This window comes from Equus przewalskii, chromosome 25, assembly GCF_037783145.1.
Source record: "Equus przewalskii isolate Varuska chromosome 25, EquPr2, whole genome shotgun sequence".
Lineage (NCBI taxonomy): Eukaryota > Metazoa > Chordata > Mammalia > Perissodactyla > Equidae > Equus > Equus przewalskii.
The window spans coordinates 46,063,670-46,078,297 of record NC_091855.1 but is presented as its reverse complement, the minus strand read 5'-3'; the positions used below and the strand labels follow the sequence as shown (position 1 = coordinate 46,078,297).

Genomic DNA, 14,628 nt, shown 5'->3' with positions numbered 1-14,628 from the left:
GCGCCTGCGCTTTGGCTTCCGGCCGGCAGAGAGCACCCGAGGTGTCTGCCGGCCTGGCCGTGCGGGCCCCACTCAAGGCCTCGCCCCGCCGGGCCACGCCCCACAACCTACCTCCGGCGGGCCTCCGCGGCGCAGACCGGCGCTTGGGCTCCTCGGCGCCTCGCCCCCACGGCCGCCCGAGCCCCGCCCACCCGGCTTCCCGAGGGCTCGGGTGCCTGCAGCGCGGGCACGGGGCAGAGCCGGCGGACGGCGGACGGCGGACGGCGGGTCAGGGAGGGAGCCGCGGCCGCCGCGAGGAACCACACAGCAAGCGAGGGAGGCCTGGGGGAGTGCTCCCCAGGTTTATTAGTGTCGCATCAGCACCTTAAAATAGTCCACGTGGTCACATATGTGACAGATTAGAATCTGTTCCCCAAAAAGGTTATTTACATTAATTCTGTTTTCCATTAAAAAAAAAAAGAAGAAAAAAACTAGCAACACGTACATCCTAGAAACCAAACAAGGCGCAGTGAACTGGATGGCGGTCTGCAGGAACGCAGTGGCACCCTGTGGCCTGCAGGGGCAGACCCCGGGGGTGCCACCAAGCCCAGCCCCCAGGCTCCTGCAGGCCCCTGCCGGGGGCACATCCTCCCCACCTCGCGGACAGGACCGGCTTGGGGAGGGGAGTCAGGGACTAGGTGTAGGTCAGGTGGCCGGCCCTCGGCAGCAAGCTGCTCTCCTCTGTCTTGTCATGAGGAATTTGTTCCCAAAGCCCAGACCAGAGAGAGCAGTCAGGTCTTTCTGTCTGGGAGTGAGGACAGTACAGCAAAGCTGCCCTTGGCCACTCTGATTCCTTCAGCCTCTGCACAGACACCCTTGGCTCTGCGCCCAGGGGCCCTCCTCCTGAGCTGCGGTCAGTCATGACACTGACTCAGGACACTAGCCTGCACGCCCTGAGGAGATGGTGACCCAGGGGACCCAAGATGGTTGGAGGGAGAAAGCAGTGGGCCAGGCTACAGGCCAAGGGTGGAGCCTGCCCACAGCATGCTGGACAGTGACAGCCAGGCCCTTGAGCCTGGCCTGGCCTGATGGTGACGGAGGGGGGCTTAATCTTTGAGTCCTAGTACTTCTGGTCACCCAATAGGCCAAGTACCCCTGCTCCCAGGGGGCAGCTCCTGTCATATGGGGCCCACGCCCCCCCACATGCCCCACAGTGTCCCCCACTCAGCTCATGGTGCACGGCTCAGCTGTGGACGGCTTCAGCTTCTGGGTCATCCACCTTTGAGAGACAAAGTGCTTTTATGTGTGCACCCTTAGAACAGCTCCACGAGGTAGGCAAGGGAGGTGTGACCATCCGCAGTTAGCCAAGGGGGAGACTGAGGCACAGAGCTATGCACAGCCCAGGTCTGCAAGTGGGTTGTTGCTAGGCTTAGGGATGGTGTGGTGAGTGGGCCCTGTGGCACTTGGCAAGGGACTCAGGGCCAGAGGGGGGAAGCGCATACAAGGACACAGCCATAGAAGTGGTCATGGGGTGGGGGGGGACAGCCCCAGGAAAGGAGCCACCCACAGCCGGGGTACACAGGACAGCCCCCTTGGCCCTTCCTCTAAACCAGCTCTTGCAGCCAGAAAGCTGAGCCAAGGATGCTTTGCCTGCACCTCTTTCCTGTTGAGTATGACCCTTGGAAAGGAAACTTGAGGAGCAGTGACCACGGCCCTGAGGCCCAGTGGGAGGAAGGTGGGGATGGTCTGGTCCCAAGGCTGGCTTCTGGGTGGAGCCGCAGGTGGATGCTGCACTGGCTGCCTGAGGGGTGTCAGTTCGGGCCTGCACCCTCACCACAGGTCCTTCCTGGGGAGGGGCAGGGCCCCAAGCCAGGGCTTTGCCTTGGTCCCTGGCCCCGGGAGCCGTCAGAGGAGGTGTATCTCAGCAGGGAGGGGCTCTTGTGGGGAGGTGGCCCCTGCGCAGCATTCCGAGGCGTGGACACCCAAGTCCTGTCCACCAGGTAGCCCCAGGACCCTCAGCCATGAACACTCAGACCCTGGACAGCCGCCTGGGCGAGGAGGTAAACAGGTAGAAGAAAACAGGCGAGAACAACGGGCCAGCTTGCACACCCCGGAGGGTGGGAGCCCTCTGTGCCGCAGGCCTTTGGTGAGGGCTGTCGTAGGGAAGAGTGGGGACGGCCTGCAGCCCGTCCTGCCTTTGGCACTGTTTGCTGAGCACAGCCTGTGTGGCTCTCAGCCTTAGGAAGCTGCCCCCTGCGAGGGCTGCCAGGGTCCACAGCTGCCAAGCAGCGGAAGCTGGTGGGCTCTCCCTGTGAAGACCCAGGGTGCAGGGGTGTGGCGGGGAACAGCAGGACTGGCGAGCAGGCTGCATGGGAAGGCAGAGGGCCAGGCTGCCACCCAGGATGGGACCCAAACCCAGAACCTCGCTTTGAGGAGCTTGGCTAGAGGCCAGGCCACCTCACCTGAGAATTCACTGGCCACTTTAGTGCTAAAGGTGACACACACACATCTGGTCGCCTGGCCCAGATGTCCTCCCAGCCAGCAGGTGGGGCCGAAGGGGGCAGCAGGAGGAGGCTGACTGGGCCGGGGCCTGCTGCAGAGGCCGCTGTGCTTGCCCAGTTTGAGGCAGGGACAACTTGCAGAAGCATAGCAGTGTCTCAAGAACAGCCCAAGGAGCACGCCGTGGGGGCAGGCAGGTTTGGGGCTGGGATGTGGGCAGCGCTGGCTGGCTCTCCCGCAGCCCTGAGGGCTGCTGGGACTTCAGAAGAGCAGTCTATTCGGCAGCTACGTTGTAACATGTATTTAAAAGCATTAAAAATATCCACTACTATAAAACCTCTGCTGCCCCAGAGGCCGGGGCTTATTAGGAACCACGAGTGGGCGGTGCTGGGGTGTTTCCGCGGGTTGGCAGCTGCAGCCCAGGGCTGGGCTGACCTGCCTCTGTGTTCTGCTCAGGATGCCCCCAACAGGAAGACAGCCTTCAGCCTCTGGTCACTCAACTCTGTGCCTGGGCAGCCTGGGGGTCTGTGCGGCCGCCTGCCTGACCCAGGCTCCCCAAGGAAGCAGAGTCCAGGCTTTCAAGGACAGGACGAGACAGCAAAGAACGCTTCTTGAGGGGCACTCAGGCCGTCCTGAGGCCAAAACACACCTTTCATGATTCTCAAGCTCAACACCGTCCGCCTGACCTCCCACCCCTGTCAGAACATTCTGGTTAATAAGCAGAGCAGTTATGGGCTCCCAGTGGGGAGCTACCCCATTAGTTTCCAGGTTGTGAGCACATCCATACTTAAGACTGTTTCTCTTTGTGTTTTTAAGGGTCTGTCTCTGTAGTAAACTGAAATGTTAACAGAAAAGCAGCTGGGCCCTCCCAACTCCAGGGCGGGGAGCTGGCGGCCCACGGTGGGCGGGGCTAGAAGGTGGACTTGGAGTGTCCGAAGATGCAGATGGGGAAGTGCTTGACATGAGAGGACCACTGAGCCGCCAGCTGGAAGAACTTGACATCGTTCCACTCCACGCCGTCGATGAGGACTGTGGGGACAAGAGCACCTGACCACCTGCCCACCAGGCCAGTGAGCACGCCATCCCTCCTCCCGGCACAGGCCAAGGCTGGAGGGGCCTCACACCCTGAGGGACCCCCAACACTGATGTGCTGGCCAGTCCTTCCTGCTGCCTGCCCTCCCCTGGCTCCGAGCCACCTGCTGGGGCCAGCCTCTCCCTGACGGTAGGGGAGCTGCTTGTCCACATCCCCCTCCGCCCCAGCATGGGTCTGCAAAGCGGGTTTACAACACCCTCTGCTTAAACCAGAAGATCAAGGAAGGGAGCCTGGGAGGTTGTTGACCACTCTGGTCGTCAGACTCGAGCTCACGGGAAGAGAAAAACCTCGAGAGCTCCGTATTCTGAATGAATTGGTTGCAGAATACCTTGTATAAAAAGTCTGAGATCAATCAATCTTTTAAAAAAGCAGAAAGGATTAAGAAACTATTGGCTGGAATTTGAAAAGCTGTTAACGTGCACACAGTGCCTTCCCCAGATGTATTCCAAGCTAGAATTACATAATAAGTGTTTCATAGCAAAACAAAAGCATATCCTGCGGGGAATTCAAAAAGGTGGCCCAACTTTGCTCTGGTTTACTTGCATATTTTCAGGAGAACCGACGGGACCTTACTCTCTGAGGGCTCCCTGCTGAGGGAAGGACACCTGGACCAGTGACCTCCCATGAGTCCTGGGAGGGCCACCCCCCTGCCCGCTCACCTGCCCCCCCATGCTCACCCCGCAGCATGTTCTGCTGGTGCTTGGCCGTGCAGATCAGGCGGCTGATGCCCTCGATGCACTGGCTTTTGGACTCCACGTCCTTGTCCTTGGCTTTCTTGGGCAAAAACATCACTAGGAGAAAAAGGGGCCGTGCTGTCCTCCCAATGCTCCTCAGGGCCCAGGGAGTAGACGGGCTACCAGGCTCAGCCCTTGGACCCCTGCTCACCACTTTCCGCTGTGACCGAGGCCACCTGCCCTCCCGCCCGCCCAGGTGGCCTCTTCTCGGGGCTCTGGTCAGAAGTGGCCCCCAGACTCACAGGGCCCTCAGGGTCTGCATGGCCATCCCTTGATCATCCCGACAATCAGCCCACCACCCCCACCTCACCCTTCTTGTTCTTCTCCTTGGTGACCACCGTCATGGACATGGTGGGCGTGGCCACGGCCTCGCCACTGCTGGGCAGCCTGCTGACCTGGAGAGACCGGAAGGTGCACTTGAGCGTGTTTTTGGCAGCGGGCAGGTCCTTCTTCTCCGCATCTCTCTTCCTGTCTGCGGGCGGGGCTGCCGTCCAGTAATCCACCTGCAGCCCCATCAGCTCAGCGCCAACGCCCTGGCTGTGAAAGCAGAGGGAGGCTCACCCCTCTGTCCCGGTTGGTGACGGTGGTATCCCTGTGGCTGACACAGGCAAGGAGGTGCCAGCTGGTGCCTGTGCTGCCTGACTTCGGGGGACTACCTACAGCGGCTGGCCAGTAGAGGGGAGCCCAGGGCCAGGAGCCCACTGTGGGGCCGTCCCTGGTCTCCTGGGATAGCCCAGTCTGTGCCTGTGGCCCTGGTGTGGTCGCAATGCTGGGGTCACAAGGAGTGTCCGGGCTTGTTGCCCTCCTGCTCTCCCAAGCTGCCCCTCTGAGTCTAGAGGGCCCAGGTAAACCAGCCTTGTCAGAGGTGCAGTCTGTGGGAGTTGGGGCAGCCCAGTTGGGGCAGCCCAGGGACATGGCCTGTAGGGATGCACTGACTCCCCCAGCCCCCTACAGCAGTGTTTTCGGGTGACTTCTGTACACAAGAGCGGCCGAGAGGGGCTGCTGACCACCTACCATTGTCTTCTACACCCCTACCCACGTCTCAGTTTCCAAACTCCTATCTGTGTGCAAAGTACACCCACTGCTGACTCTGTGGTTTCCGTCCCTAGGACACTGGGGAGACATCAGGCCAGGACCTGGCTGTCCCCCACTCTTCTGCCCCCACCCTCCTACAAGGCGTCCTGGTCCGAGTGGCCCACGTCTTCTCAGTGCTGTGGTCAACACCACGTCCTCCCCAAGGCCACTGTGAGTACACTCTCTGGCCAGTCCCTCAGCTTCCCGGCACCCTAGAGATGTGGCCAGTGACCATGAGTAACATCCATTGTTCTCTAACTTGACCTCCCGCTGCACTGTAGGGAAGGACACCAGCCAGGGGGAGAGCACGTCTAGGGAGTTGGGGTGGGGCGCCTGGACAGTAAAGCAGGAGGCCACCCCACATGGCCGTGCTTACCTGGGGGAGGACAGGCCCCCGCTCACTGACGGGGAGGAGGGCGGGGTGGGCGAGGCCTCCTTGGCCGCAGGAGACGTGGACGGCGGGGTGGACGAGAGGACGCTGGAGCCCGAGGGGGCAGCGTCATCCGAGTCGCCTTTGGGAAGGAGGCAGGGGCAGCACTGAGCTCCCCGGCTGCTCTGCCCGAGAGCTGCCCAGGCCCTCCGGACCAGGACGCAGGGGAGGGTGGGCAGCCTGCGGGCTGTGCAGGAGCAGATGCGCCCCAACCCCGTGAGCAGAAACACTGCAGTGAGGCAGGGACTCTGGGGCACAGGGCATCCCTCCCCCAAAGGATATGGCTCTGCTCTCAGGCCCCACAAAGGCTAGCATGCTGGGGGCTGCCCCTGCCCTCCCTGCATCCCAGCCCAGAGCGGATGGGATTACCTGATGTGGCCGAGGATGGTTCCACTATTCCGACCTTCACCACCTAGAAGGCAACAGGAGGCTGGCTGGCAGCAGCTGGGGTGTCAGCAGCCCCACCACCCTGTGCGCTGGGGCTCCAGATCTGGGCAAGGCCCTGTCTTCCTGCTGCTGCCCGGCTGCCACACCCCCTCCCATAGGAGCTCCCCGGACAGAGCTGGGTCCCAGCCCTTCCTGTCGTGGGGCAGAGACAAGCTCAGGGTGGCCAACGCCCAGGGGGTCAGCCATGGCAGAGCCCACAGTGAGGGGCCCTGCCCCTTCAGGGGGCGTGTTTGGGAGACTCAGTTGAGTTGCAGCTTTGTGGCTTCCTGCACTCCCGGGAGGGAGGCACAAGCCCCACAGGGTCCACGGCTGCCAGCCAGCCCCTGGCCTGGCCCCGAGCTGCAGCTAGTACTCAGGACGCACATGACCTCCAGCAGGAAGGACGCCCTGTCCCAGTGGCTGAGCCTCTCGGGTCCCACACTCTGGCCTTCAGCAAACTATGAGCCTATGTGACTGGCCAAGCCTGGACATGGGCGAGATCAGGGCACTGGTGGAGAGAGCCCTGCCCAGCGAGGGCCAGAGGCCACCAGGGGCCTGCACCAGGCATGTGGCTCAGGCAGGTGCTGCTCCAGACCCCATGTGGGCTGACAGGGGTCCTAGACCTGACTGACCGGTGGGGGAGCTATGAAAAGTTAAAGTGAATTACAACGGCTACTCATGCCTCGGTCAAACAGTGGCATGTCAAGTGTCCACAGGGGCCTTGTGGCTGCACATCCAGCAGCACAGGCCCTCCCATCACTACAGAAGGTTCCACGGGACAGGCTGCTCTGGACTAATTCCCTCCCAGGAAAGCCAGCAGCCACTCCGGACCCCTGTGTGGGGTAAACTGAGGCCCTGCTCTGCCCAGTGGCCCCATCAGCCAGGCTGCCCATGGCTCTCGCAGCAGATGCCTGGCTGGAGGCCACGCACTGGGATAACAGGCTGTGAAAGGGCGGGAGGAAGAGGGACAGCAGCCCGGCTAGTACAGGGCAGCCCTTAATCCTGCCAGTGGGGGAAGATGGAGACTTCCAATGTACAGGCCAAATCCCAGCAGAGCTGGCTGGCACAGCAAGCACCCCTTCCTGTCCTGTGGCTCCTAAGCGACAGAGGCACCTCTGTCTACCCCGGGTGGGACCTGTCCTGAGGCCCGCGCCCTGGCTGCCTGCCTGCAGAGCTGAGTCTGACATGACCGATGCCCAGCACGGTGCTAAGAATGGGACTCACACCCAGGGGGGCAGTCTGCTTCCACGTGTCAGCCCCCAAGCAGGGCTGGGGACACCGACATCCCCTGGGCCACGCCTCCACTCAACACAAGAAAAAACAATGAGCTTTAAGATGGGAGAGATTTAGAGGCAAGTCCTCAGCTCAAACTGGTGAGGAAGGTTCTGGAATATATCCAGTTAATGCAAACACAGACTGATTCTAACAGACGTCTGGGTGGGTTAACAGTCTCCCGAGCAGGTGAAGCCAGGTGAAGGCGAGAAGACTTTCAGGAAGGCCACCCCCCAAAGAGGTACTCACCCCCACGAAGGGAATGAACTTCTGAGAGGACTCCTCGTCAGGGCTGAGGACAAGCACAGACAGTTACGCTCCCTTCAGGGGACAGCGCCTGCCCGAGGGCTCGCTCTCCCCTGGCCTCCCAGCCCTGCCCAGGGGGCCCTGCCCGCCCCAGGCCATGCCCACACCATCCCCGCATGCGCCCTGGCCTGGGCCTCCGGACCCTGGACCCCTTCCAGTGGGACCATGACCAGAAGGGCAAACACATCTCTGTGAGCCTGAGGTCGAGCGACCAGTGGGGAGCATGAGGCCTGCAGGGTCAGCTCGGAGAGGAAGGGCAGGCGGCGCGGCCACGCGGAGGACTCTGCTTCTCCATTCCAGGTGCCCAGCGCTCAGGCAGCCTCCAAGTCCCAATGGCCTTTCTGGTAGCCCTGTAAGCCAGCTCATTCCCGAGGGAGGGGCTTGCCGCGTGTGCCCCTGGACCTTCCCGGGAAGTCTAGTCTGCCTCCAGCAAGTGACCGCCCCAAAGCCAGGGCGTGGAGGTTTTCTCCCAGTCTAGGTAAAGTCAATGCCAACTAGAGAGGCGAGGCAGGGGGCTGTCTCCAGGCCTGTGGCCTTGGTGATGGGGCACAGACACCATGTTCTAACAGAATGATGCCCCAGAGCAGCCTGAGGTGAGATGCAGGCCTCCGGGCCGTGCTGCTGCAGTCAGCCAATCGTGGCATGGCGAGTAGTGGACATTTCATCTGGACCTTGCTCTGCACAACGTCTGCAGAACTGTGGCCTCCCTGGAATTGCCAGTCCCAACGCATCCTTGGTGAAGGCATCGAGTGTGCGAGGGCTCTCACTGGGGGCCATGGACAGGAGCTGAGGGGACACAAACCCCTGTTTGTCTTCCTCTGCTGAGGCACACGGCCTAGGCTTGGCGGTTCCTGCAGCTCGTCTCTGCAGCAGGCTGACTGCTGACTGTCCCCAGCTCGACCTGGGTTGTGGCCCAGGGGCTCTCCTTGCAGGCTCCATCAGCCACTGAAAGAGCATCTCCTTCCCAGCCTTTGGGAAGGGCCACAGGGCAGGGCCGGTCCTGGGCCTTCTGTCCCTCCTTGGCCTCAGGGGAGCTAGGTGCCTCCTCACTCCTGTTCCCTGGCTGGTGGTGTCCACCTGGCCAAGGGCCACGCTCTTTGGACCATTCTCCCAGCTCCATGTCTTCTGTCCCATTTCCCCTAGCTGCAGAGCCTAATGTCAGAGAACGACTGTCCTGCAGACAGCTCTGCACACACACACGGTGCAAGGAGTGGCTGCTGAGGGGTGGCACCAGGCACAGGGTCATTTGAGGAGAAGCCCCTGCAGCGAGCAGGCCTGCGGAAGGGCGCCGCAGGCCCAGCTCAGCTGCCATCCAAGCACAGCTCCCAGCCTGCTGCCCCATCTGCCCAGGGCCTGCAGGCCCTCCCCCCTTTGCTCCTTGGATGGAAGCCTGCATGCTGCCCGCGCTCCCCACAAAGTGTGCCCGTCACCTGGACAAACACCTTCACCCAGGGGGCAACACAGAACGCAGTGCGTAGCTGCCTGAGGTGGCCCCGGCAGGAGGTGCTGCCCTGCGCCACGGCACCTACGTGAGGAGACAGTGGCTGGCAGAACTCGTCCGTCCCGAGTGCCACTGGACATGGGGACCCGTGGTCTCTGCCCATCCCACCTCTGCAGAAGACCAGAAACCATCTCTGGATGAAAGAACCTACGGATTCAGTCTGTCCCACTGAATACGACCGAACTCCCAGACTTTCTCTCCTTTCCCAGGGGAGCCATGTTGAAAGAGAAAACTTTCCCTTTTTTCCATTTCAAATAATAAAGCAACCGAATCCTGTGCCCACCTGCTTCTGCATGCGAGGTGGCACAAAGCAGGTGGTCCTCATGGGGTCCCCGGCCCACAGGGCCACCCGCCCTCAGCAAGCCACTGCCCCGTGACCCTCCCCATGAGCGGCACGCAAGAGGGCAGACGAGGGCCAAGACTCGGAGACGCCACAACACAAGGATGCTGCTGGGACTCTCGAAGCCAAGCTGCACCTCTGGGCCATGCAGACAACACCAGCAGTGGACACACACCCGGCACGACAGGGGTGACACCGGCTTGCCACTGAGACCCTCCACCCAAACCTTGAGGCAGAGGGGCACACACATGTTCTTGGCAGGGGCAGTGTCAGAACTAAAGCTCAGCCTGCAGCTTGGGGCGAGGCTCCGGATCTGGCTCCGAGGGTGCGCGTGGAGGCAGGTGTAAGGATGCCTTAGCTGAACAACAGGCCGCGGACGCTGCGGGGCGTGACCCCACGGCCAGGACCTGGCGCACTGAGCGTCCCTCTCACAGCCGCCTGCCCCTAGCAGGTGGGCAGGGACCAAGGGCAGGGTCTGACCTCAGGCCAGGCACTAGGTATAGACAGGACCCTCCCTGTAGATGCTCTCACAGAGGGCCCAGGCTGCAGAGGGGCCAGGAGAGGGCGGGGGCCAAGAGGGCCAAGCGCACTGCCCATGCTCTCCTGGGTCTCTTGAGCTCTCCAGGTAGATGGAACGGTGTCCTCTGTCACAGCAGGCAGAGGCTGACCTGCTGACCTCCTGGCCTGGGCTCCAAGGGGGGCCAACAAGCTGGGCTTTCACGAGGCTCCGGCCAGGGCCTCAGAGCCCCTACCCTAGGCGCCGGTGTCACCTTTGTCACACAGGGACAGGGGCAGGAGGCACAGGGGTTCCTGAAGCCCTGGTTCACTGCTCAGATGGGCTGGCAGTGGGAGACGAGAAGCTGCGGCCAAGCAGCGAAGCGTGCTGTGGGCTCCAGGAGCCACAACGGACGGACGGGAGCAGCCATGGGCCCGGAGGCCGGCTCGGGGTCAGCAGGCGCAGCGCAGCTGGTCTTTCTCTAGCTCGCTGAGGCTTGTTTAGCAGGACAGCCCTAGGGACTCAGACCCTTCTCCTGGTCTGTCCCAGGGCCCAGCAAGGAGGCTGCTGGGACCTAATGACCCTGCCCTGGGGGCCTTTCCTTCCCAGCAGAGTAAACAACCCAACACCAGGGCAGAGCAGCGCCCCGAGGAAGACACCAGGGCAGAACACAGGGCAGGAAGGGGTGACCCCCCGGGAAAGGCTGGCTTGGGGGGTGGCCGGCTTTGGCTCTCTACACACAGGTTTTCAGAGAGAAGAGCCACTTCAGTGAAAAGGCTTCACCTGCATGTGGGGGTCTCAGCGGTCTGGGCACTATCCAGATGAGCCACCAAACGCATCTGGGAGAACCCTCTGTGCCTCTCTGCTGCCCCGTGGTTGGGGGTGGGGGGCGGGAGCCGGGCTCCTGGTGTGGTGGGCTCCAGCAGGCTGCTGACCGCTGCATCACCCTGAGGCAAGCTCCCCATCCTCTGTCACCCTACATCCCACACGTAGACTCAGCATTAATGCCGTTCTCCAAGGGCTGCTGGCACGTGAACTGGGTTAATAAACACGACGTGCCAGGAGCAAAGCCCGCACACGGAGGGTGTGGCGTCGTCAGCGGTCAGCGGTCAGTGGTGGGTGCTTGCGGCGTGATCCCAGGCACCTGCTTCTACTTTATGAGAAAGCGCCACCCGTGGCTTCAGAAACACAGACACTCACGGAGAGACTGAACTCGGCCACTTCTTAAACCAAAACTCTGGCCTCACACAGACAGAGGAGAGCCTGCCGGGCCTGAGCTCCAGGCTGCAGGACTCTGTGGTCGTCAAACCCAGGTGGGGCCCAAGCGCTGGCCTGGCTTGGGCCAGCCGGGCGGCTGCTGCTCTCCTGACTCCCACCGGGAAGCGGGTAGTAGGGACAGTGAATCTGGGGGTGGTGGCCCTTCGGGGACACATCCCCACCTGCTGACACTGCTAAACAGCCCTAAAGACCAGCCCGAGGACAGAAGGGGGCACAGACCCAGAGACAGCGGTACCTGAGGGTAAAGTCAAAATGAAAGTTCTTTTTCCTTTTCAGAAAGCCGCCAAAAGAGAAAACACAGACACGTTATCACACGCTTGGAGTAGCGACGTGCCCCAGGCACAGCTCCGCGGCAGAGGTGCCAGCACAGGGACGGCACGCCCCTGCTGCGTGGAAGACCCGGGCCATGAGCTGGCTTCTCACGGCCATGCATGCTGACTTACTCCTCATCCTCCTGCCTGAGGAGACCCGGCGTCCCTGAGATGGGAGCAGATGTGGTGCCCCCTCTGCTGGGCCGTGGCCAGCCGTGCCTGCCCTGCTGCCTCACTCCCCTGCACTGGCTGGCCCTTTGCCTACACAGCACTCCCCAGAGCAGCCGCTGCACCCAAGGCCTGGCCAAGAAGGGGCCCCAGCTTCCCCCACCCCAGGCCAGGCAGCCGGACCTCCCCTGAGCTTGGCCCCGGCCCATGGCTAACCGCCATCCTGCTCTGGCCAGGGTGAGGATGTGTCCCCCGCCAGGAAGCCCAGGCTGTGGAAAGACGGTGAGCCTGGGTTCCAGGGAGCAGGTCCCTGCTAGGGGCTGGGCACCCTGACCACTGTGCTTTTGACTTTTATTACAGGAAATTCCAACACATCCAAAAATAGAGCGAAAAGATGACTCTCATTCTAATTCTGACTTGGGGTCAGTGAAGGGTCCTTTGTTGAGGAGGACCAGGGGCTGCCCAGCTTGGGTCCCATCCTGCGGCCCCCAGGCTTGCCCACACCATCCCATGGAGCCCCCAGCGTGCCCCAGAGGAGCTGGGCCGCAGGCGCCGGGTGAAACCCGCCATGGCATGGAGGCCCACGTGGGGACAGTGGCCATGGGTGGCCTGCGTCTGCAGCACGGAGCAGGGTGCTTTCTCGCCTCCCCATACCCCACCCAGGCCCAGGGCCCACGAGGTACCTCTTCTGCTTGTAGGTCAGCATGGCCTCTGCAATGGGCAGCTGGTGGGCGCAGTTGGCACCTGAGATGTACTGCGTGATTCTCGACACGATGTCCGGCGTGTCCTGCACTGCACGAAGAGGTGGCGCTGTGCTTGGCCCTGCTCCACTGCTGCCCCCCGAGGCTGCCAGCTCCAAGTCCAGGAGCTGGGGCAGCCGAGGGCCCTCGCCCTCCACCCTCATGGGGTCCTGGGCGAAGGCAGCAAGGCTTCTTTAAACCCTGAAGAGCCCTTCCCCAGGGCTGGGCCCACCCCTCCCAGCCCAGCCTCGTCACCAGCGAGCCCTGTGGCTTGCAGCAGGCAGAGGGAAGTGTCTGGGCAGAGGCTCTGCCACCCTGTCTGCTGACCCCCAGGCACCAGGCACGGCTGGGCTGGAGACGGAGGCAGGCATGGGGGGCTTGTCCAGAAGACAATGACTCTCCCTCTAACAGAGGCATGGCAGCGTGGATGTGAGGGCAGCCCCCCAGCCACGCACCCCGGGCCTCACCGGCGCTCTGGGCCTCCAGCTTGTTGAACAGATCTCTCCAGGCCAGGTCCTGGAAAAAGTTGTTGTAGCGGTAGTCGACGGAACCCAGGTATCTGGCCACGGGGTGGGAGCCTGTGGGCATGGGGCAGGCGTCAGGGCGCACAGACCGCCCACAGAGTGCCTCCCTGATCACCCAGCTCCACGGCCCAATCATGGCAGCTCTGCCACCACCTGGGCAGACAGGGGCCATGGCTGTCCTGCTGACCACAGAGGGCACTCAGACGCCAGCGGGTCTCACGCTGGGGGAGAGGTCTTCTCTAAGACAGGTCACTTTCCAGCAAGTGAAAGCTTACAGGTTTGTTTGGAATGAAATTAATTGTGTGAACAGAAAAACTAACAGGATTCAACAACATAGGATCTTGATAACTTTAAAGGACTGATAACTGACTCCTGCTTTGCATTTCTGACAACAAAAATCAAAACTGGCATCAAGCCACATCCTGACAACTGACTGTGGGGCCCGTGCCCCGAGAGGGGACACGGGGTGCGGGCGCTTCAAAGGGCGGCCAGCACTGTGCTCCCACCAGCACAGTGGCTTTGGGACGACCAGCCTGCTGCTTACGGTTAGACCTGGCACCCCGCCGTGCACAAGCCCCCACCCAGCCTGAGGCCCAGGGGGTCTGCGAGGAGGCGCGGCTGGGGCCTCACCCAGGGGGATGACGAGGAAGCGCATGTAGCCCAGCCAGTCAGGGGTCTTGTGGGACAGCTGCTCCACGAAGAGCCGGAGAATGGCGCTGAGGTAATGCTGAGCACCCGCCACGGCGATCTTCACAGGCGTCGGGGGCTGCGAGTTGCAGTTGCAGCTGCGTCCGCGGCAGGACGGAGGGGACAGACACCTCAGCGAGCCGTCCCCGCCGAGCCGAGAGGACACCCTCCCTGAGCCCAGGGAGGCCCCAGGGGTCCGAGGCACACAGCTCAGGACCAAGGTGAGTGCTGCACCACCTGACCCCTAACTCAGGCCTCTCTGGTCACATGGAGCCGGAGCCGCTCACGACCTAATGGAGTTGCCTAAACCCAGGCCCCCAACAGCAGAGTCCTGAGCCCAGGGGTCTGGTCCTCACCCAGGCAGCCACCAGAGGCTGCTTCTCCGCCAGCGCCCCTCAGTGCCGCAGGGACTACGCCTGGGCTATTGCACCCCCGCCCGCCTGGAAAGGATCCAGAGAGACGACGGGACAGCAGTGCCTGCGGGTCAAGGCCTGGAACCCGCCAGAGCACCCAGGACGAAGCCACGGGCCAGGCTGGGGTGCAGGGACCCTGACAGATACCCCGGCAGCGGCGCGCAGTGGCTGGGAGGCCTGGGACTCACTATCGCTGTATCCGCGAGACGATGGTGCTGAAGGCGGCCTGCACGTCGGCTGCGGAGCAGGTGCACACCACGGGGAGCGTGTGCCGCTGCAGCACGTCCGAGAGGAACTGGGGGCGAGGGGGGCGGTGAGCACAGAGCCGCTGCCACCAGCCTCGCCCACGACCTTGTG

General features: G+C 62.4%; 1 protein-coding gene across 16 annotated transcripts in view; it reads right to left on the bottom strand.

Annotated features, from left to right (window-relative positions):
• Positions 1 to 312: 312 nt before the first annotated feature.
• Positions 313 to 14,628, bottom strand: part of PACS2 (phosphofurin acidic cluster sorting protein 2) — a 70,715-nt gene continuing 56,399 nt past the window's right edge. For 2 of the 16 annotated variants that reach the window (XM_070592987.1, XM_070592985.1), the window contains exons 15-25: positions 14,460 to 14,566; positions 13,802 to 13,956; positions 13,103 to 13,225; positions 12,591 to 12,699; positions 11,664 to 11,696; positions 7,757 to 7,799; positions 6,179 to 6,221; positions 5,756 to 5,891; positions 4,616 to 4,842; positions 4,249 to 4,362; positions 313 to 3,507 (exon numbers count right to left, since the gene is read on the bottom strand). In XM_070592987.1, the coding sequence (XP_070449088.1) occupies positions 3,389 to 3,507; positions 4,249 to 4,362; positions 4,616 to 4,842; positions 5,756 to 5,891; positions 6,179 to 6,221; positions 7,757 to 7,799; positions 11,664 to 11,696; positions 12,591 to 12,699; positions 13,103 to 13,225; positions 13,802 to 13,956; positions 14,460 to 14,566 (1,209 nt within the window). In that variant the 3' untranslated portion in view covers positions 313 to 3,388. Of the gene's footprint in view, positions 3,508 to 4,248; positions 4,363 to 4,615; positions 4,843 to 5,755; positions 5,892 to 6,178; positions 6,222 to 7,756; positions 8,600 to 11,663; positions 11,697 to 12,590; positions 12,700 to 13,102; positions 13,226 to 13,801; positions 13,957 to 14,459; positions 14,567 to 14,628 lie in introns of all 16 variants that reach the window. The other 14 variants (XM_070592989.1, XM_070592986.1, XR_011532674.1 and 11 more) reach the window with 10 other exon arrangements.